Source organism: Chiloscyllium plagiosum, unplaced genomic scaffold (genome assembly GCF_037043375.1).
Source record: "Chiloscyllium plagiosum isolate Xiang-an unplaced genomic scaffold, Cpla_swu_hap1 HiC_scaffold_33, whole genome shotgun sequence".
Classification (NCBI taxonomy): Eukaryota; Metazoa; Chordata; class Chondrichthyes; order Orectolobiformes; family Hemiscylliidae; genus Chiloscyllium; species Chiloscyllium plagiosum.
In genome coordinates, this window is record NW_028270171.1 from 14,125,033 (window position 1) to 14,146,043 (window position 21,011).

Here is a 21,011-nt window from a genome sequence, read left to right on the forward strand (position 1 = left end):
GTCAATTTGATTCCACCAGTTGATATTGAGATGGTCAGTGAGAGGCAACAAACAAAAGGACACAATTGCTATCAAAAACGCCAGCAAGACAGTGCATTTTATTTCAACCAGACTTGAATGCGCCAAGAGAAATGCAAACTTGGATAGCACCGTGATCAAACTGCATAGTGTCCACTTTTCTTTGGAAAAGAATGGAAAATATTGGTCCCAAATCGACAGCCTGGACCCCGCCCTTGAGAGCGAACTGTCCAATCAGATAGAAAAGGGCGGGTCACCTTGATTGACAGGTGGGATCGACCAACATGCTGGACGTGATTGACACCCAGACAGACCAATCAACAGGCGAATAAGGAGAGGGTAACCAATAAGGGTTAGAAGGCAGGGTTAATGACTCAAGTTTGTTCGCACTGCAGCGCAGGGTTTGGGTGGTGGCAGTAAAGTGAGCTCAGAGGTTTCAGTGAAGTTTCTCACTTTGAATGCCCTGCCTTTACTGACTCCTGTACCGTCCTGACAGACCTTGTTTGTCCTCTCGCTACTAGTCCGACCCTTTTAGAGACCTTGAAGTCTCGCCTCATCCAGTTTTAGAAGATGCAGGCCATCAAATGTGTGGTGGTGGGGGATGGGTGAGTAATATCTGCACTTTTCCAAACTTTCCCCAAACTATTTTTCCCCCCCTCCTCTCAAGCTTCAACTTTCGCCCGTTACACTTCTATGGTTCGCGACAAATCGTTTCCACATGTGCTTTTGAATTTTTGTTTCACAGTCTGTGGAAAGATTGACTTAAGCAGATGAAAATGTAAGGTTCCTCTTTCATTTCCTCCTCAGTTCCTTTTTTTTTGGTGGTGGGGGGAGGTTTTTCAGTACTTCTGCAACATAGTTGCCATTAATACATTTACTCCGCCCTCTTTAATGTTAAAACTTACCTTTAAAAAAAATTACCGTCTTTCTGATCGTTCCTGTGTCTAATAATCTTACTGGGTCTAGTTATCCACATCTGTCCCTCTGAATTTTGCAACCTATGTGTTTTTAATGAAGATTAATATTACAGAATTGAAATTTAAAAATCAGCTTTTTCTCTGTTAAACGAGTTTTAAAGGCTGAGTATTCTAAAATTTATTTTACACTTTAAAAAAAAGGATGGATTGGACACCTCATGGAGGACATAATATAATCCTACTTTGTGTTACAGTGCGTAAAATTTTCCAAAAAATGTACTTGTTTGTGCAGTGCTTGTGGGAGATTACTGTGTCAGTTTAGGGTTTTGGTTCATTGATGTATCACCGGTTGAGATGTTACCACCCTGTGGCTTGCTGCTCACTAACTTCCTGCAAGTAAACTTATTTTTGCACCCACGCTCACTCAGACCTTTTGGTTTGAACAGAAAATTCTTTAGCCTGAGGACTGAGGGAGGTGTGTCAGTTTGGCTTCTACAGACACTAGCTATAGTGATCTTTTTTTAACAATCTGTTTCAATGGAATTCAAGATCCAGACAAGCTAGAAATTAAAACCATAGACTTTCAGAGAGGAAGGTTCCTTGAACTGATTGTGCAGTGGATGTCAAAGATCCCATGGTACTGTTTTGAAGGAATGCTCTTTCTCAAGAACAAATTGTTTATTTGGTCATTATTGCGTTGCCAATTGTGGGAGCTTGCTGTGCACAAATTGTATGGTGTTGGTTGGGAAGTAGGTTAGGACTTCCTGAAGCTGTGAACGGTGCTACAGAAATGGAAAGATGTTGTGCAACTTGAACGGGTTCAGAAAAGATTTACAAGGATGTTGCCAGGGTTGGAGGATTCGAGCTATAGGGAGAGGCTTAATAGGCTGGGACTGTTTTCCCTGGAGCGTCGGAGGCTGAGGGGTGATCTTATAGAGGTTTATAAAATTGAGGGGCATGGATAGGGTAAATAGACAAAGTTTTTTTCCCCTGGGGTCAGGGAGTCCAGATTTGGAGGGCATAGGTTTAAGGTGAGAGGGGAAAGATCTAAAAAGAGACCTAAGGGGCAATTTTTTCAGAGAGTGGTACATGTATGGAATAAGCTGCCAGAGGAAGTGGTGGAGGCTGGTACAATTGCAACATTTAAAAGACATTTGGATGGGTATACGAATAGGAAGGGTTTGGAGGGATATGGGCCGTGTGCTGGCAGATGGGATTAGATTGGGTTGAGATATCTCGTCGGCATGGACGGGTTGAACCGAAGGGTCTGTTTCCATGCTGTACATCTCTATGACTCTAAATGCACATTCCTTTGGCTGAGCATTATGTTTACAGTTCTGGATGCTGATCCAAATGGCCATCTTTGTAGCTCGCCACTCCCCTGCCTTTCATCCAAACCACCCACCCAAGGGGAAAGCAGCCATGTGTCCCCATCCTGCTGTGCCCCATTCAGGTATTGTTCATGAGCTTATCAGTACAATAACTGAGCAGTATTTTTGGTCCTGAAGCATTCACTGATTTTTCTTCACAGGTGCTGTCAGACCCCTGAGCTTTTCCAGCAACCTCTGCTTTTGTTTCTTCCCCCCACCCCCCCTGCCCCCACCCCCAAAACAATGGTGTCAGACTGTCTGTGTATGAAACATATTAGCCTCATATTATTTGGGCTAATGATGGTACATTGAACCTGGAAGTAATGTCATTTTGATGCCCCTTTTTAAAAAGTGTTTTGGATGCGCATGTTGGGGAATGATTTTTGAACATAGTAATGTGCTATTTAACCCCTGCAGCCTGTTTCACCTTTCGTTTCAATCACATCTAATCATTTTAAGCAAAGGTTGACTAACCATAATTATCTCATCACAGTACAAACCTTATCACTTTATCGCTATGCAAATTAACTGTGCATTTCCTACATTACAAAAGAGTCTACACGTCAAAAAAAAAATGGATCATGAAGAATTTACTGCTAATGAAAGGTGTTATACAAATCCCAGTCCTTTGGAATGGGGAAAAAGGGACTTTTATTGTTTTCTGTTTCCCTTCAAAGGAACACATGTCACTTCCTCCTGCTGAGGATCCCGTAAATGCTAGGCTTGATATTTAGTGAAAGCTTTTGCAAAATACCCTGATCAAGGGCACAGGGTCCAGTCAATGTCAGAAGTCACAGGTCACCAGGTTATAGTCCAAGAAGCTGATTTGAAATCACAAGCTCTCAAAGTGCTGCTGCTCCTTCAGGTGGAGTCGGCTGCAGTGGTAATGCTCCTGCCTCTGGACAAATCCCACCTATTGTAACATCACTCAATGGGTTGGTCGAAAATAAATCTTGACCAAGTGCTGCAAAGGCTCCAGATGTAACAGCACTGTGCAGTTATAATGAGTATCTGTTATTCCCCAATTGCTTCATCAAGGTATGAGGAGTATGGATACTAATCCTTTTAAAAAAAAAGGACATTTAGACATGGCTGACCAAAGACTTGGCCATTGGAGGGTAGTTGATTTGTAACTGCCCCTCTGGAATGGCTTAGAAAACCATTCCATTCAAGAATTGGAGATGGCCAGTGAATGTTGATCTCTTCAGTGATACCCACATCTCACGAAAGAAGTAATTTTATCAAAGTCCAAAGTGTTTTGTGTGCGGGTGGTTCCAGATAATTGAACTGAGCATTGGGATGCACGGTGGCTCAGTGGTTAGCACTGCTGCCCCTCAGCACCAGGGTCCCTGGTCCGATTCCACCCTCGGGCCGACTGTCTGTCCCCTCATTCTCCCTGTGTCTATGTGGGTTTATCTTTGGGCGCTCCAGTTTCCTCCCACAATACAAAGATGTGTAGCTAAGGTGGATTAACCATGAGAAATTGTCCCATGGTGTCCAGGGATGTGCAGGTGAATTAGCCATGGGAAATACAGGGATAGGCTTGGAAGGGAGTGGGGTTTGGTATGTGGGTCTGAATGGATGGTCTTTGGAAGGTCAGTGTGGAATCAATGGGCCGAAGGGCCTGCTTTCACACTGTAGGCATTCTATGAAGCATGCCAAGGGTAAGGGTGGAAGTATACCAAGCTATAATTGGAGATTGGGGGAATAGGAGAGATGGGGAGTGGGTGGAGTGGGCAGGAGGCAGAGCTGAAGTGCTGGACCCCACCCCCCCACTCCGGGGGATAAAGCAGTAATGCTGGGAAATTAATATACTGGTTCTTGTGCAGTTCATTTTGCAGAATGGTTGGACCAGTGTGTCTTATTTGTAGGCTTCATTGTCGTTTCATAGTCATTAAATGTCTCAAATGGGTGAAAGAGAACCTGAGTGGTCGGGAAGCAGGGCTTGGGACAGGATGCGACAGCCGAAACCGAGGTTTAGATAAATCAGATATTTATGTGTAGGGTGAGTATGGCAACCTGGTCAGTGTTGGATTAATTGAATCTGTAGATAGGTTTAGGGTGAGAGGGGAAAGCTATAAAAGAGACCTAAGGGGCAACTTTTCACACAGAGAGGGTGGTACGTGTATGGAATGAGCTGCCAGAGGAAATGGTGGAGGCTGGTACAATTACAACATTTAAAAGGCATCTGGATGGGTATGTGGATAGGAAGGGTTTGGAGGGATATGGGCTGGGTGCTGGCAGGTGGGACTAGATTGGGTTGGGATGTCTGGTCGGCATGGACGGGTTGAACCAAAGGGTCTGTTTCCATGCTGTACGTCTCTATGATTCTATGACGGTGATTTCTGGTCCTTTCCTGGAGGAGGTAGTCTTTATGATGGAAGGAGTGTGGGTGAGACAGGACTGTCACAATGGTGACCAGGTGAAGCATGGCCCATTGACTAGGGAAATGGGAGGAGGTGGTGTTTTTGCCTTAGGGAATGGTGCTAATGGCTTCAATCATCTCACTGTTTGGCTAGAGGAAATGGTGACCCACCTGCTGCTGTGCTGTGGGCAAGCAGCTCAAGGGACTCGCGAGGCAGCAGAGGGATAAAGCCAAGAGTCATTGCATTCATCTGGGAGCTGGCTGTATGTTTGCTGCTGATGTCGAGGGTAGTGTGTACCTGCTTGGATGACACTGGAGGTCATGGTGCCTGTCAGCATCCACAGTGGCTAGTGTTAAAGGCCAGCTAAACAGCCCCTGGTCCCTTCAGATTCGGTTCGGGTTTTTGGATTATACCTCTGAAAGAATGGTGTTAAGTTTCGCAGTCGTCCAGCTGCAGTAAACCAATATCCTGTAAGCCCTTGCAACATCTTGAGGACTTGCAACATTTGTGTGCTTTTGGTGGGTAATTAACAAAAGGAAAAAATAAATAGCAATGTTGAGCAACAACAAAAACTTTGCTAACGTTCCAATACAGAACTGTGGACTGATGGCTGGCAGCTAATTTGAGGATACGCAGGGATGAATGAATCATTCTGGGAGATATAAAGGGGAGTCAGTCGGGAAAATACCACTTTGTTAAGTCAAGGACCAGGATGCACAGTCTCGTATTTGAGCCAGACCTTTTTCAGGGGTTAAATGTGGAAATGCTTCTAGGCACACAGGGCGTTTTGGGGTTTGAGTCTCCTAGGAATACAAACATCGAATGTCGCCCTTTCGATCCAAGGCATTTGGATGGGTATATGAATAGGAAGGGTTTGGAGGGATAAGGGCCAGTGCTGGCATGTGGGACTAGATTGGGTTGGGGTATCTGGTCGGCACGGATGGGTTGGACCGAAGGGTCTGTTTCCGTGCTGTACATCTCTATTGCTGATCGTCCAACTTTTTCCCCTCTTCCTGCCTTCTAACCTTTGATCCCCCTAAGAATTTCTTCTTGAAACATTCAGTGTTTTGGCCTCAACTACTTTCTGTGGCAGAGAATTGCACAGGGTCTCCACTCTCTGGGTGCAGATGTTTCTGCTCAATTCAATTCGAAATGGCCTATCCTAAGACTGACCCTGGTCATCGAGACTATCCATCTTGTCGAGAGTGTGTGGTGCTGGAAAAGCACAGCAGGCCATGCAGCATCCAAGGAGCAGGAGAATCGATGTTTCGGGCAGGAGTGACTCTCCTGCACCTCTGCTGCCTGATCTGTGCATTTTCAGCACCGCACTCTCAACTCTGATCTCCAGCATCTGCTGTCCTCACGTTTTCTCTTAACATCTATCTACCCAGTCTAATCTTGTTAGAATTTCATAGATTTCTGAGACCCCGCCTCCCCTCCCCTTCCCATTCTTCTAAACTCTCCTACAAGTGGCAGTCCATTCTCGATTAGTTAAACTTAAATCTGAGATTGATGGATTTTTGTTAACAAATGAAATGGAGGTCCATCGTGTCTGATCACAGATCTTGTTGAATGCCGATGGGATAGGTTCGAGGGGCTGAATGGCTGCCCCCTGCTTTATCTGCATTGCCCATTAACCCTGGGATACCATGCCCAATCTATTCAGTAAAGCAGAGGATTCTGTAGTTGCTCTGTAACCCTAGGGGCAAGGTACAGTATTGCATTTGTTAAAATTGCAACAATTGGCTTGTTTCTCAACTTGCGTGGTTTGCTGCATTACTAAGCTGGAGTCTGAGAGTGTCCTTGAATTTACTTAATCAACCTGACATCAAAGTTATACACTTTATTACACGTTATTAGTAAATACTCCCAGACATGGCAATCCTCGATATGTCCGCCTCTGCTCTTCTACTGTACACTAGGTAAGAACTTAAGTTCTCATCCATGTGTTCACAGACTTTGTCATCTGTTCAAACTTTGCTCACGGTGCTATTTGTGCTCGGTGATGTGCAGCTCCCTGACATCATCACGAGGTTGCTCCAGGATCCTGAAGCCCTTGCACACAGCAACTCCTCTTCATATGGTACCCCAAGCGGAGGATGGGGGAATCATCTCCGTCGATGCTCCCCATGACTAATTGCATTTGAGTGCCTGGTGAATGGGAAATGCAGCAAACTCTGAATCACTGAGCAGTGTGATGAATGAGAGCCCAGTCAGAGATCTCTCAGGTGCGTGCATGTTCAGTACCTTCCTGTGCACTGGAATGTGATGTCCATCCTTGAACAGAATGCATCTTTACATTTGCTACTCTTCCAGCTGTTGTGTGTGGACCATTCTTTGGCATAAGTGGTCCAGTTTGTGAACTAATACCACTCTGACATTTTTTAGTTGAAATATATTTCCTCAGCTTCTGACAAAGATATTTTGTTCAACTTGTCATTACTCATGGAGCCTTTGTAGTAACAGTTGGCCAGCTATCATCTCTTCTGCCATCCAGATGTTCTATTTGAGCTGAATTCCTCACATTCAGTTTGGCCAGTATCTTCTGTGCCTCAGTACTTTGATAATCTTCTTTGCACCTTTTGGACAATTGACTGTTAAAAGTGCTCTATAAATGCAGGTATCATCTTGTCCTTAATCCTGGCTGGAGGGTCTGAACTAAGGGGCATGGAGCTGATATTCAGTTAAGAAACCTGAATTGGAAAATTATGCCTCTGCAGACCACTGTCCCTTTAAATACGCACTGACATGGATACTCAGGCACAAGGCTGCACATAAAAAGTTGGCTGAGTCAGGGCCTAGCAAACCCAGAAGTAGTTTAAATGGGGAAGGAGAAGCTCAGAGGGACGAGCTGGTTAGGAGACCGACCTCTGATTTCTTGGACTTTTGCCCCTATCCTATTTAAAAACTGCCAGGTCCTGTCACCTCCATGCCTGCTCTGTGTACAGCAATGGTGAGACATATAATAACAGGAGTGAAAATGTGTTGCTGGAACAGCGCAGCAGGTCAGGCAGCATCCAGGGCACAGGAGAATCGACGTTTCGGGCATAAGCCCTTCTTCAGGAAAGGGCAACACATTTTCAGCTCTGATCTCCAGCATCTACAGACCTCACTTTCTCCTCCATATAATAAAAGGCCTTGGAATGCCCACAATCAAAACCGACTTTCAGAAAACTTCGTTTTTGGGGGTGGTGGGGGGTGGGAACAATTTCTGCTATAACAGTCATCGAATGCGGTCCGCCGGCCAGTATGTTGAAGCTTGCCATTGCTGATGTCTGGTTGGTTCTCCACGTAGCTCCTACTTAAGCATGCCTTTCCAAAGGTTCCTGAATCCAGACAGTGGTACGTGACACCTCTGAGGGGGTGTGAACCGCCAGTACTTGAGAATCTGGCTCAGTTTCCAAGTAGGTTGTGGGCTTTGCTGTGGGTGTGGAGAGCGAGGGGTCGAAGAATGGGCCAGCAATGCCTATCTCGCCAATAGAATGGCGCAGGTCAGGGGGGCGGTGGTGAGGGATCTGCCCCCTCATCCTATTCTGCCTATATGGGGTAGTGTAATGTAATCCAGAAAATCTGGTGCTAACAAGGGAGGGAATTAAATCAAAAATCATCTTGGATGGGGAGATAATGCACTCCAGCCCCTACAGAAGAACACACCTCTCTCTTAATGCCCCAATCTAGTTGTCCAAACAACAATTACTATCCTTTAAAAATCAACCTATTCAGAGACACCAATGGAGCAGGGACTTTAACCAGGTCTCCTGACTCAGAGGGAGGGATACTACGATTGCACGACAAGTGTCCCCAACATTTCAGCTCTTCGTTGTACTTTTTTATTTACAAAATGCACTACCAAATCACCCACTTAAACAATTGGCAAGCACTGCTGTGTCAAATAGCAGAAGAAAAGGTGGGGAAACAAGGGAGGAAATGAAATCAAATGGAGTTGGTGGGGGCACTAATGCATTGAACCCATACCACCCAAGAACCCACTCGTATTAAAATCAACTTGTTCAGATGTGTCATAAACATCTGGGACAGATGGGACTTGAACCCAAGCCTTCTGGCCCTTAGAGATTGATTGATAAACACCGCCCACCAGGGGCACTGCAACAACAACGAAGAGAGGGAGGGAACTACATTGTAAATGGAGTTATACGGTGAAGTAATTCACTCCAACTCCTACAGTGCCCACCTCTCTCAAGGGTTTGAGGGTGTTAATGGACATATGCTCCCTCTCCAATGATAACTGTCAGAAACACAGCCCCAGAAGAGGTAAATGCACCCCTCCATAGTCCACTATCTGGACCTGTGAGGAGTTCACTAAAGGTCCTCAAACAGCACCTTCCAAATGCCCGACCACTTTCATCTAGAAGGACAAGGGCAGCAGATACATGGGAACATCACAACCTGCAAGTTCCCCTCCAAGCCACATACCATCCTGACTTGGAAATATATCGCCATTCCTTCACTGTCGTGGGGGTCAAAATCCTGGAATTCCCTTCCTAAAGGCATTGTGGGTCAACTCTCAGCAGGTGAACTGCAGCTGTTCAAGAAGGCAGCTCAGTACCACCTTCTCAAGGGGCAACTAGGGATGGGCAATAAATGCTGAGCCCAGCAGTGACACCCCCATCCCATAAAATAAATAAAAGAAACTCTGCTTTTTTTCATATTTCTAATCAACCTGTGGGGTAGTTGGGACTTGAACCCAGGCCTTCTGACTTAGAGTGGGGACACTGCAACTGAGCAAGAACTCTTTAAGAACCCATCATTTTAAAATGTTTTTCCTTCTTCTATCCGGAAATGTTCTGACACAAGACTGAACTTTCTCTCCCCTGGCCCCCCCCCCACCCCCCGAACACCAAAGCACCCAAACCTTTTTTAATCTTTCACATCAAACCCCACACCCAGCTCTTGCTTTTTTTTTAAAAAAGCAGGGGCATTTTTGACCCAGGTGGATTTTATATATTTTTGCCCAGATTAATTAATTGAATTGAAATCCCAAGAACTGCCAGAGTGGGATTTGAACCCACGACCTTAAATCACTAGCCTGGGCCTCAGGATTGCTAATCCAGTGATGTTATCATAATGGTGCAATGGTAATCTGTGTCTTGCTCTTTTTTCACTTAACCCATTTTTCTAATCAACCCATACAGAGATGTTAATCCACCCCTTCTGGAACAGGTGGGGCTTGAACTTATGCCTCCTGGTCTAAAGGTAGGAACTGTACCACAAGAGCCCTATGCACCGAGCAGTTCAATTCAAAGTTCAATGAGCATCACTTATTCGTAATTAACTCTGGAGCTGTTTTATTTTCTTAAAAGGAATATTTCTGCATTTCCAACACTGACCCAGCGGGCTTCCAAAGGCGTTTGTAATGCTCCTGCTAAATTGGGCAAAATGATTTCCCCATGTCAATTGCCTGTATAAAGTTGCCGCCCATTCCCTGACTGAAGACGAGAGAAATGCTTCCCTCCCCTTCCCTGGTCGGTTTGGCTCCATTCTGGCCACTCAGAAGGAATGGTCAATGTATTACCTGACTTATTTATTTGGAATAGCTGAAGCATCTCCTGTGGGATGCTCAATTCAGAAATGTATGGACATTGGTTAAACCTGTGACTTTATCAAATGGTACCAGATTAGGTTGGGATATCTGGTTGGCATGGATGAGTTGGACTGAAGGGTCTGTTTCCTTGCTGTAAATCTCTGCGACTCTACTGCTGGTGTATTCAGGCATTTGCAGGTTAAATTGAAAACTCCTTTTTATTTTAATGTTTGTGCCAAGTTCCTTGTTGATGCACATACCAGTTTTGTTTTTCTCTGAAATATGATACAAGTTGAGACATTTGAACGCCAAGAGGAATGTTGCAAAATGTCCAGAGAGCAGAACCTGAATCTTCATACCTGTAAATAGAGGGCGATACAATTGAGACGTGAATTTACCTTCTCCCTTATGCAGCTGTAATAAAACCGTGGAGACTCTGTGCTTTCAAATCCACAGTCCTCTAAAACTATAAATGTTTATGGGAACCAGTTCTTTCAGGGACTGGTGATAGAGGAGGAGGAAAAGGAGAGGGAGTTTGTTTCCATGTTTTATGAATCCTAACATTCTGTGTGGGGCCAATTGTGATGTTCAGTCTCCTTGAGCCTTCAGTGGCTCAATATTTGGGAACGGAGACTGATCAGGTGGATTCCCCATTTGATCCCCAGGCTGTGTTGAGCTGTAATTTTAAGGAAGGTAATACAATCATTCAATTAATAAAATTAGTGCGTGGTTTTAATCCTTCTTCTCACCCTCTAGCAGCTTAAGATCCTGTTGCAGATCTCAAACGTACTCCGGGTGTGAGTTTGAGTCTGATCATAAGATAATGTGTCTTAGCAGCTGGAACCTCCCCACGGTAGAGTTTGACACCGCTCTGTCAAGGGTTTGAGTAGAATATGGTCCCTTTGGGAAAAATCCTGAAGGTGATGGAATCTGAGGAACTGTTTACAAATGAGAGTTGGCCACTTATCCCTTTGTGCCGGTCCCACCATTCAGTAAGATTGTGCTGATCTGATTATACCTTCAATGCGACATTCCCGCATATCCCTGATAATCTTTCCACTCCTTGGTCATCGAAAATCTACCTTCCTTTGCCTTCAAAATACTTCAAGGTTCTGAAGAAGGCAATTCCAAAAACTCAATCCTTTGAGAATTCTTCTCTACCACCCCCACCCCCAACCCCATCAGTCTCAAATGGGCGAGCCCCAGGTCTAGAATCCCCCCCCCCCCTCCCCATGTGGAAGCATCCTTTCCGCATCTTCCTGTTCAAGTCCCCTGAGGATCCTGTATGTTTCAATTAAATCACCTTCGAAACTCCAGAGAGTAACAGGCCTGGCCTATCTAACCTTCTCTTCATGAGACAATCTGCAACTGCCACCAGTAAGAGCCCGCAGTTTCCAAAAGAGGTGCAGGAAGTAAAAAGGTTCACTGTTGCTTAAGACTACTTGAGTAAAATGTTAACTATTTTAAGGCCTCCCATCAGATGACCCCAGTCTATAATTTGTGCTGATACACCAGTGTAGTGAGGGAGGGCTGCGTTATCAGCATCATCATCTTTTCTGCTCAGAAATTCGTAGAAACATGCCAACCCTGAGGGAGCTGTTGCGACATGACTTATTGAAGAACAGGAGAGGGGGGATGTCCTGCCCCTTACTTATCCCTCAATCGACATCTGTCGCTGATCAGAAAGGTGGCAGTTTGCTGTGTACCAACTGACTCCTGGACCTCTTGCTTTTGTAAGAGTGACGATATGCGGAAAAACCACCTCATTGGCTGTAAAGTGCTTTGAGGGTTCCTGAGGTTGTGAAAGGCGTTCTATAGATGATTCTTTTTTATAAACCAGAATTATAAGAACCCAAACCACATAGCTGCAAAGAATGCAGCACCTCCTGACTAAACGGAAGTGCTAATTTCCTGGTAGGCTATGTGCTTATCTGGTGGGTTCAAATGCTCATGCAGATCCATCCTTGTATTTTCTTAGCTGTAATATCAGTGGGTTTAACCTGATTGAGCACAATTGTATTGACCAGAACTCTGAGTGCTATTCTCCAAACGAATCTCCCTTGGGATAGAGTAGAGTAGAGGGGAGGGGAGGGGCATAATGTTTTGTCTTAGTTGGGGAACAGGGTGAAAGAAGCTGGTGGAGATGGCAATCTATCTTGTAAAGACTGAGGGTTGAGTATTGATTTCCTGTTTATAACTGTTGTTCAGATCAAATACCACACTGCGCACTCCGAATACTGCGCTTGATGAAACCTTGTTTCTAAAGGAAGTATAATTCTGTTTTGAGCTCCTTGGAATTTAAATGTTCGTTCTTCCTCCTCCATGGTAGATCACCTTTTGTCTAGATGAGTGGAAATTCTGAAAGCAGGAAGATATTAACCAAAAAAAAGTGTAAAATTGACAGGTCGCGATGTCATTTGAGGTGACAATTATAATGGGTTAATGCTGTTAACGACACAGCCTTGTGCTGTTGGAGATGATGCTTGTATGTTTTAAGGTTTCGTTTTCAGATGTGAATTTGTTTCAAAATACCCAGCAGAGGGGGATGGGGAGGGGGGTGGGGGTATGAGGCCGGGGGCCGGGGAGGGGGTGGGGGTATGAGGCCGGGGGCCGGGGAGGGGGGTGGGGGTATGAGGCCGGGGGCCGGGGGTATGAGGCCGGGGGGGGGGGGGGGGGGGTGGGGGGATGAGGCCGGGGGGGGGGGGGTGGGGGGTGGGGGTATGAGGCTGGGGGGGGTGGGGGGATGAGGCATGAGGTCGGGGGGGGGGGGGGTGGGGGATGGGGGATGGGGGTATGAGGCTGGGGGGGGTGGGGGGATGAGGCCGGGGGGGGGGGGGGGGGGTATGAGGCTGATGGGGGATGGGGGTATGAGGCTGGGGGGGGTGGGGGGATGAGGCCGGGGGGGGGGGGGGGGGTATGAGGCTGGGGGGGGTGGGGGGATGAGGCCGGGGGGGGGGGGGGATGAGGCCGGGGGGGGGGGGGTGGGGGTATGAGGCCGGGGGGGGGGGGTGGGGGTATGAGGCCGGGGGGGGGGGGGTATGAGGGTATGAGGCGGGGGGGGGTATGAGGGGTGTGGGGGATGGGCATGGGGTTATGAGGGGGGAGGGGGTGGTATGAGGCGGGGGGGGTGGTATGAGGAGCATGAGGCGGGGGGGCGGGGGTGGTATGAGGAGCATGAGGCGGGGGGGCGGGGGTGGTATGAGGAGCATGAGGCGGGGGGGCGGGGGTGGTATGAGGAGCATGAGGCGGGGGGGCGGGGGTGGTATGAGGAGCATGAGGCGGGGGGGAGGGGGATGGGGAGCATGAGGCGGGCGGGTGGGGGATGGGGGACGTGAGGCGGTGGGATGGGGGGCATGAGGCGGGCAGGTGGGGGGCATGAGGCGGGCAGGTGGGGGGCAGGGAGCATGAGGCGGGCAGATGGGGGGCATGAGGCGGCAGGGTGGGGGATGGGGGGGGTATGAGGCGGGGGGTGAGGATGGGGGTATGAGGTAGGGGGGGTGCTGGAGGAGGCCACTTGGCCCATCATGTCTGTGCTGACTCTCTGAGCATTCTGATTCTTGCCTTTTCCCTGAACACTGTTTCTCCTTGAGTCCTTCAATTGAACCTACCTCCTCCATACTTGCAGGTAATGCATTTCAGACCCAAATCACTTAAGATTAAAATAGAATTTGTGGGCAGCTTGCGGTATTTGCCCAGCTGTCTTGGCAATGTTAATCCCTTCCTAATATCATTCATTTTTTCCCCACAATGATTGTTATTGCATAAGGCAGTTAGTACCTGAAAGATAATTGACGTCACTATTTGGACTCTGACCATCGTGATGTAAAAGAGTTGTGTCTTGGAGAAGCAACCCAATTGTGTTGGGTTGTCTTCCTGTTAATTCTCTGTAGCTAAACATTTAATTAGGAGAGGCGATGGTCTAGTGGTATTATCACTGTACTCTCAATCCAGGGACCCATGTAATGCTCTGAGGACCTGCGTTTAAATCCCATCACGGGAGATGGTGGAATTTTGAATGCAATTAAAAATCTAGAGTTGAGTCGATTAGCCATTAACAGTCATTGTTGGAAAAACCCATCTGATTCATTAATTTCCTTTTGAGAAGGAAACATCCTTGCCTGGCCTGCATGTGACTCCAGACCCACAGCAATGTAATTGGCTCTGAACTGCCCTCTGGGGAATTAGAGAGGAGCAATAAACCCTGCCCAGCTAGCAACTCCCTCATCCAGTTAATGAATAAAAACAAACTTACAATTGAGTCCAACCTGAGATCTAAGGGCTGTGTTTTGGTTGTAATGTATCTAGCCATTAAGTACTATAGAATAAACATCTATTGTTAGTCAAGATTAAGTCCATCTTCTGCTCGGGGCATCCTACCTGAGTGGTATCAGCAACTTGTACACTAATAAGGAAGACTGGTGGCACTGAATCATCCCAAGACATTTCAGATGCCTCCTGTAGACATGAGCATGACACATTACCACGCTATTGGATTGCTGTTTCTGGGATCTTGCAGTGTAGAGACACCTTAGCTTTTTAGAATTGCTATCACTGCACTTGCTAAAGTGTTTTGGGGGCATCCTGAGCTTATGATAAATGCAGGATGATGTTTTTTAAAACAATGGGCGAGGTGTCTCCATTTCAGTCTGGTTCTTGTGTATCTTTGGAGGGGAGAGGATTTTTTTTTTCCATTTTTAACATGTCACTAGCTTTTTGGAATTCTTCTTTACATATATTCTCTAGACTGAATTAGACACATTAATCAACAAGTTATTGAGGGGGATGGGGGGAACATCCAGGAAAGTGGAGTTGAGGCTACAATTGGATCTTACCAGGTGGTACATCAGGCTTGAGGGGCTGAATGGCTATCTTCTATCCCTAATTCCTTTCTCTTGTGAATTTGTTCAAGGGGTCACTGGTTAAACCAACATTTTATTGCCCATCCCTAAGTGCCTTCAAGATGGTGGTGCTGCAATAACACTTGACACTGCTGTTAGTGACGAACTCCCAATACTTTAACCAAGTGAGCTGAAGCAGTAATTATAATTGCGTGGCAGGGTAGTTTGCCTTGGAGGGGAATTTACTAGGTGGTGGTCTTCCTATTTATCTGCTGCTCTTGGTCCTTTCACGGTGATAGAGGCTGCAAGGTGCTGTCAATGGTCTGATGCTGAGGTGAGATTATACCTTTTATGGATGTAGACAGCAGTCAGGAGTACAGATTCTGCAAATGGACAGCAGGATCAACCCCCTAACAAATACTTTGGCCCAATGTTCAGTATTCTCTTCCAAATACCAACTGTGCTTTTCGTTTTTGCACTTGGCCCAAGATCAATACTGTGCTTTTTTGGCATGTTGCCTGTCAGGTCGAGGTTTGGCTGAACCTAATACCAGTTACTTTGTGCTTAAGATTATATTAAGAAAGCAAGCCATTCGTAATCTTCCAATGATAACGCATTTTTTGATTACTGACTTGAGGTTTAGCATTGTACTTCCAGCCGCGATGCTAATTATACGGGTAATTCCGAGATTTTGGGTTTAAGTTGTAGATCCTAGAATTTTGCCTGTCAAGACACGGAAGTAGGCCAATCAGTCCACCTAGTCCATGCTAGCGATCAGATTCCATGTCAGCCGCCTTCCATTCTCCAGCCTCCAGTTTCCATTCTCAAATTCCTTTCCTCTTCATAGAATAGAATCCCTACAGTGTGGAAACAACCCTTCGGCCCAACAAGTTCACACCGACCATCAGAACAGGAACCCATCCAAACCCATTCCCCTACCTATTATCCTACATTTACCCCTGACTAATGCACATAACCATTGCATCCCTGAACACTATGGGCAATTGAGCATGGCAAATTCACCTAACTTGCATATCTTTGGACTGGGAGAGGAAACCGGAGCACCTGGAGGAAACCCACGTAGACACGGAGAGAATGTGCAAATTCCACACAAACAGTCACCCGAGGTTGGAATCTAACCCGGGTCCCTGGTGCTGTGAGGCAACAGTGCTAACCACAGCCACCGTGATTGACTCTCCTCTTCAACCCTTGTTTGCTTTTCTTATCGGCTGCCTCATCTGGTTCCACATTCTCAGCACTCCATGACTAAAGAAGATTCTCCTGACTTCACTTCCTGGGTTGCTTGGCAGCCATCTTGGTGTTAGGAGAAAGTGAGGACTGCAGATGCTGAAGATCAGAGTCAAGAGTGTGGTGTTCGAAAAGCGCAGCGAGTCAGGCAGCATCCGAGGAGCAGGAGAATCGATGTTTCAGGCATAAACCCTCCATCAGGGATTCCTGCTTAAAGGGCTCATGCCTGAAATGTCAATTCTCCTCTTCGGATGTTGCCTGACCTGTGTTTTTCCAGCACCCCACACGTGACAGCCGTCTTGGTATTGCTGACCTGTCATCTTGATCTCCTTAGCTAGCAGGATTATTCTTTATCCATCCAGCCAGCAAACACCTTTGGAATACTATAGGTCTTTTATTAGATTCCTCATAGATGAGAGTCAATGAGGGTCATATAGTGGTAGTGTCCCTACCCTCTGGGCCAGAGATTCCGGTTCAGATCTCACCTGCCCCAGACATGTATCATAATATATCTGATAAGAATGTCAGCTGGTTTGTTGTAGCTGTAGTGATTCTCTGAAAGTGTAATCCACCTTGTTTTTCAGCACCTTGCTCCCCTACCTTGTCTCTTCAAACATTTGTCCTTTTAGCTTTTCTAAGAATGTTATTGATTCTCCTGATAACGTGTGCTAAAACCTTAAGTTAGGTTTGGTTTGAGATAAAAACACCCTATCTGACCAACTGGGAATAACCTTGAATTTGTACGCTCTCCGATCAAGGGAGGACTTGCATTTATAGGTGCCTTTAACATGCACTTCAGGGATGTTATGGATCTGGAGCAGGTGGAACGTCAATTCAGGCCTCCTGGCATTAAGGTATGCACACTACCACTGCATCAAGAGTGTCCAAGACTTGTATTTATATTAGGAGAAAGTGAGGACGGCAGATGCTGAAGATCAGAGTCAAAAAGTGGTGTCGGAAAAGCACAGCCGGTCAGGCTGCATCCGAGGAGCAGGAGAGTCGACATCTCGAGATGAAGAGCTTATGCTCGAAACATTGACTCCCCTGCTCCTCGTATGCTGCCTGACCGGCTGTGCTTTTCCGACACCACACTCTTGGACCTTGTATTTATATTAGTGCTTTTTCTGATCTTTGAACATTCCAAAATGCTTTATAGCCATTAAGTGTTTGTTTAAAGCGTAGTCACTGTTTCATTGTGGCAAATACAGCCGCCAGTTGTGTACAGCAAGCTTGCAAAGACCACTCTGATATTGACCAGATAATCTGCTTGGTTTCCCCTGAGGTTGGTTGAGACCTAATGTTGACCAGACACCTGGGAAAACTCTCTGTTTTGAACCCATGATTTTGACTCCACTGAAAGGTGTTGGTCTGCTTTGCTCCTGTTTGTAATTGAGGATTTTTGAGTGTGTGATAAAGGAAGGTTTATTTTGTGGATCTCTTCACAATGAAACAGTGAGAAGTCCATAGCTCCTCTTTTGTTGCAATGTATTTTCTATCTGCATTCACATATGAATGCTGGTCACTGGGGTGTGGTACTGGACTGTTTGTGTTGCATTGTTGCTTTTCTTAAGCCAGGTCTATTTGGGAACAGTGGGACTGGATGCTGAGAGGATGTTCCCTTTTCGTGGGAGATGTCTGCAACGAGGGAGAATGGCCGAAAAATGAAGAGCCTCCCTTTTCAAGACTAGGTTGAGGATTTCTTGAGTGTTATTTAGGTTGTTATGAGAGAGCAGTAGAGGCTGGGTTATTGAAGGCTGAGGTAGAGAGATTTAGCAATAGACAAGGGAGCCATGGATTGAGGGGAAAGGGTATGGTCATTACAGGCCACAGACCGAGTGGCCGTGATTGTGCTGAATAAGGACTGAATTCTATCCACCCCCACACCCCCCACCGCCTCCCTCCAACCTTGGGGAAGTCAGGAAGTGCATTGCATCAGTTTGTAGCTGAGGAAAAGATTGTTCTAAGTTGCTTCTGGATGTTAGCACCAACTTCTTTACAGAGGGAGGTTTGAGTGTGGAGTAAACTGCCAGAGGAAAGGGTTGGTACAGATACAACATTTTAAAAGACATTTGGACAGGTATGTGAGTAGGAAAGGTTTAGTGAGAGATGGGGCCAAACACTGACCAGTGGGGAAAGTTTAGTTTGGGAAACCTGGTTGGCATGGACGAGTTGGGCTGAAGGGTTTATTTGTATGCTGTGTGACTCTTGGAGGAAGGCCATGGGTTCTGCAGCAAGCCTGGGGCCAGTGGCATATTGCTGTTGAGGGTGACTTGAATGCCTTTTGCCGAGTCACTTGTTTAGAATTTGCTCACCATCGTTTTTTGAAAGTGCGCAGTTTCTGGTTCTTACACAAGGGCACGAATTTTCTTGCAGTGTGACGTTTCAAAACTTTCCAACAGGTGTGGGACCCAGCACACTCTTGGTCCCCGATGAGTGCTGTAGGAGTTGTGTTGTCAGAAAGACATTGTTCCCTTTTTTTTTTTGCAATTGTTTTGTTCGTTTGTGCGATGCGACTGCTTGCTCGGGTTCCAGCCCACATCCTGTCAGCTGCTTTGCATGTAGCAACAAGTGGTAGTTGAGTAACGCCAATGTCCACTGGCCCTTGGATTGTCCACATCCTCCTCGCTGACAGGAAATAAGCAGGACATAAGATTTATAACCAAACCCATTTCATAGGGGTTTATAAAATCATGAGGGGCATAGATAGACTAAACAGCCAAGGTATTTTTTCCCTCTGGGTAGCGGAGGGCATAGGTTTAAGGTGAGAGTGGAAAGATATAAAAAGGATCCTAAAGGCAACTTTTTCCAGAGTGTACTGCATGTATGGAATGAGCTACCAGGGGGAGTGGTGGAGGTTGGTACAATTACAACATTTAAAAGGCATCTGGATGGGTACATGAATAGGAAGGGTTTGGAGGGATATAGGACAAATGCTGGCAAATGGGACTAGATTAGGTTAGGATATCAGGTTGACATGGACTGGTTGGACCCGAAGGGTCTGTTTCCATCCTGTGTGACTCCATAACACTTGCACTCCTCGGTTTCGGGATATGACCTTCTGGGCAAGTGCTGAAGTCTGGCATTCTGCTCAACAGTCTTTATTTGGAGCATCCCACTGACTATGCATGTGGCCTTGACAGCATTCTCCAGACCGTGAGAGCAAATAATTGGCGTAGTTGAGGCTCTGTATAATTGAAGTGGAATTTCAGTCGATGGTCTTTGTATTTGTGAGAGGTTGATGAGGCCATTGAGAAGGTGGTGATGAATTACTGTTTTACATGTGCTCTAAGTACACCCATAGGGAGGACATTCCAAGACTTCAACTCAGTGAAGAGCAGTGATTATAGATCCACATCAGGATGGTGGGCTTGAAGGGGAACATGCAAGCGGTTCCCATCGATCTGCTGCCATTGTCCTTCTGGGAGATGAAGGTTTTGGATTTGCTGGATTCTGTTGAAGCAGGCCTGAGGAGTTGTATCATCTTTGTAGTAGACACCATTGAGTACCGTTGAGCATTTGGAGCAGTGTTTCTGTGGTGCACTGGTTACTGCATTCACCTTGCGAGTGAAAAGACCCTGCTACAAAACTGGGCAGAGTCAGACTGTCGGCAAGGGAGAAATGTGGGGTTCAGGCCACAGTGTGGTCAACCACTATATTGAATTACAGAGCAGTCTGGAGAGGCTGAATGGCCGCCTCCTGCTCCTGGTTTGCATGACTATATGGCGGAGGGAATGATTGTTGGAGATGGTGGATTGGCTGCCAAACCAACAGGCTGCTTTGTCTGGCTGGTGTTAAATTTGTTGATCATGTAAAAATTCCCAATTTCTTTTATTATATAAAAAAATCTTTGAGATGTGAGTGTCGTTGGCTAGGCTGATATTTTTGGCCTCTTCCTTATTGTGCCTATCATTCTGGGTTTCAGCCAATGGCGAACATGCAATGGTGCCCCTTTTCCTAAGGGAACTTAGGGGGTGTTCACAGAACTGGGATATCTGGGGCAATGATAGTGGACTGAATGCAGTGTCACTAGTGGATCTTCACATCATCAAGGTTCGAAGGGAACATTCTGGGCAAGAATGAGAAACTGATCGTAAATGCAGCCCTGTCTGCGGTTGGCCTGCTGTGATTGGAGGATCTCAACTGTTGGTGTTCAAGTCTTGAGCAGAAACTACTTCATTTCGGAGAGCAATAAGGGCATCGAACCTGCCTGTTACCCCCTGCCAGTGCAGAAGCCAGAGGGAGATGGGCAATTAAATTGGCGCAGATACTTAGTCTCTCTGACACTGCTGTGCCCTTTGAATATCTGCCCTAAAGCTGGTGAAGTTCTGCCTCTGAATATAGGGTCATAGAGTCACACAGCATGGAAACAGTTCCTTTGGTCCAACCAGTCCACGTCGACCATGTTCCCAACTAAACTAGTCCCACCTGCTTATCCAAATTATTTTTAAAAATTGTAATTGTACCCTCATCCATTACTTCCTCTGGAAGTTCATTCCACACAGGAACCACACTTATTTTTTAAAAAAATTGCCTTTTTTTAAAAAAACTTCTTTCTCCCCTCACCTTTAAAATATGCCCCCTAGTTTTGAACTCTCCTGCTTTGGGGAAAAGACCTTTGCTATTCACCTTATCTATACCCCTCAGGTTTTATAAACCTCAAGGTCACCCCCTTTGCCTCCTATCCTCTGTTCAGTTGTTATTCAGATCTTCGT

At 46.2% G+C, this 21,011-nt stretch overlaps 1 protein-coding gene across 1 annotated transcript in view; it reads left to right on the top strand.

Annotated features, from left to right (window-relative positions):
• The first annotated feature begins 430 nt into the window (after nt 1-430).
• The window catches only part of LOC122542237 (ras-related C3 botulinum toxin substrate 1-like), a 79,263-nt gene continuing 58,682 nt past the window's right edge, over nt 431-21,011 (top strand). The window contains exon 1 of the mRNA XM_043679764.2: nt 431-623. Coding sequence (XP_043535699.1) covers nt 589-623 — 35 coding nt within the window. The 5' untranslated portion in view covers nt 431-588. The remainder of the gene's footprint in view (nt 624-21,011) is intronic.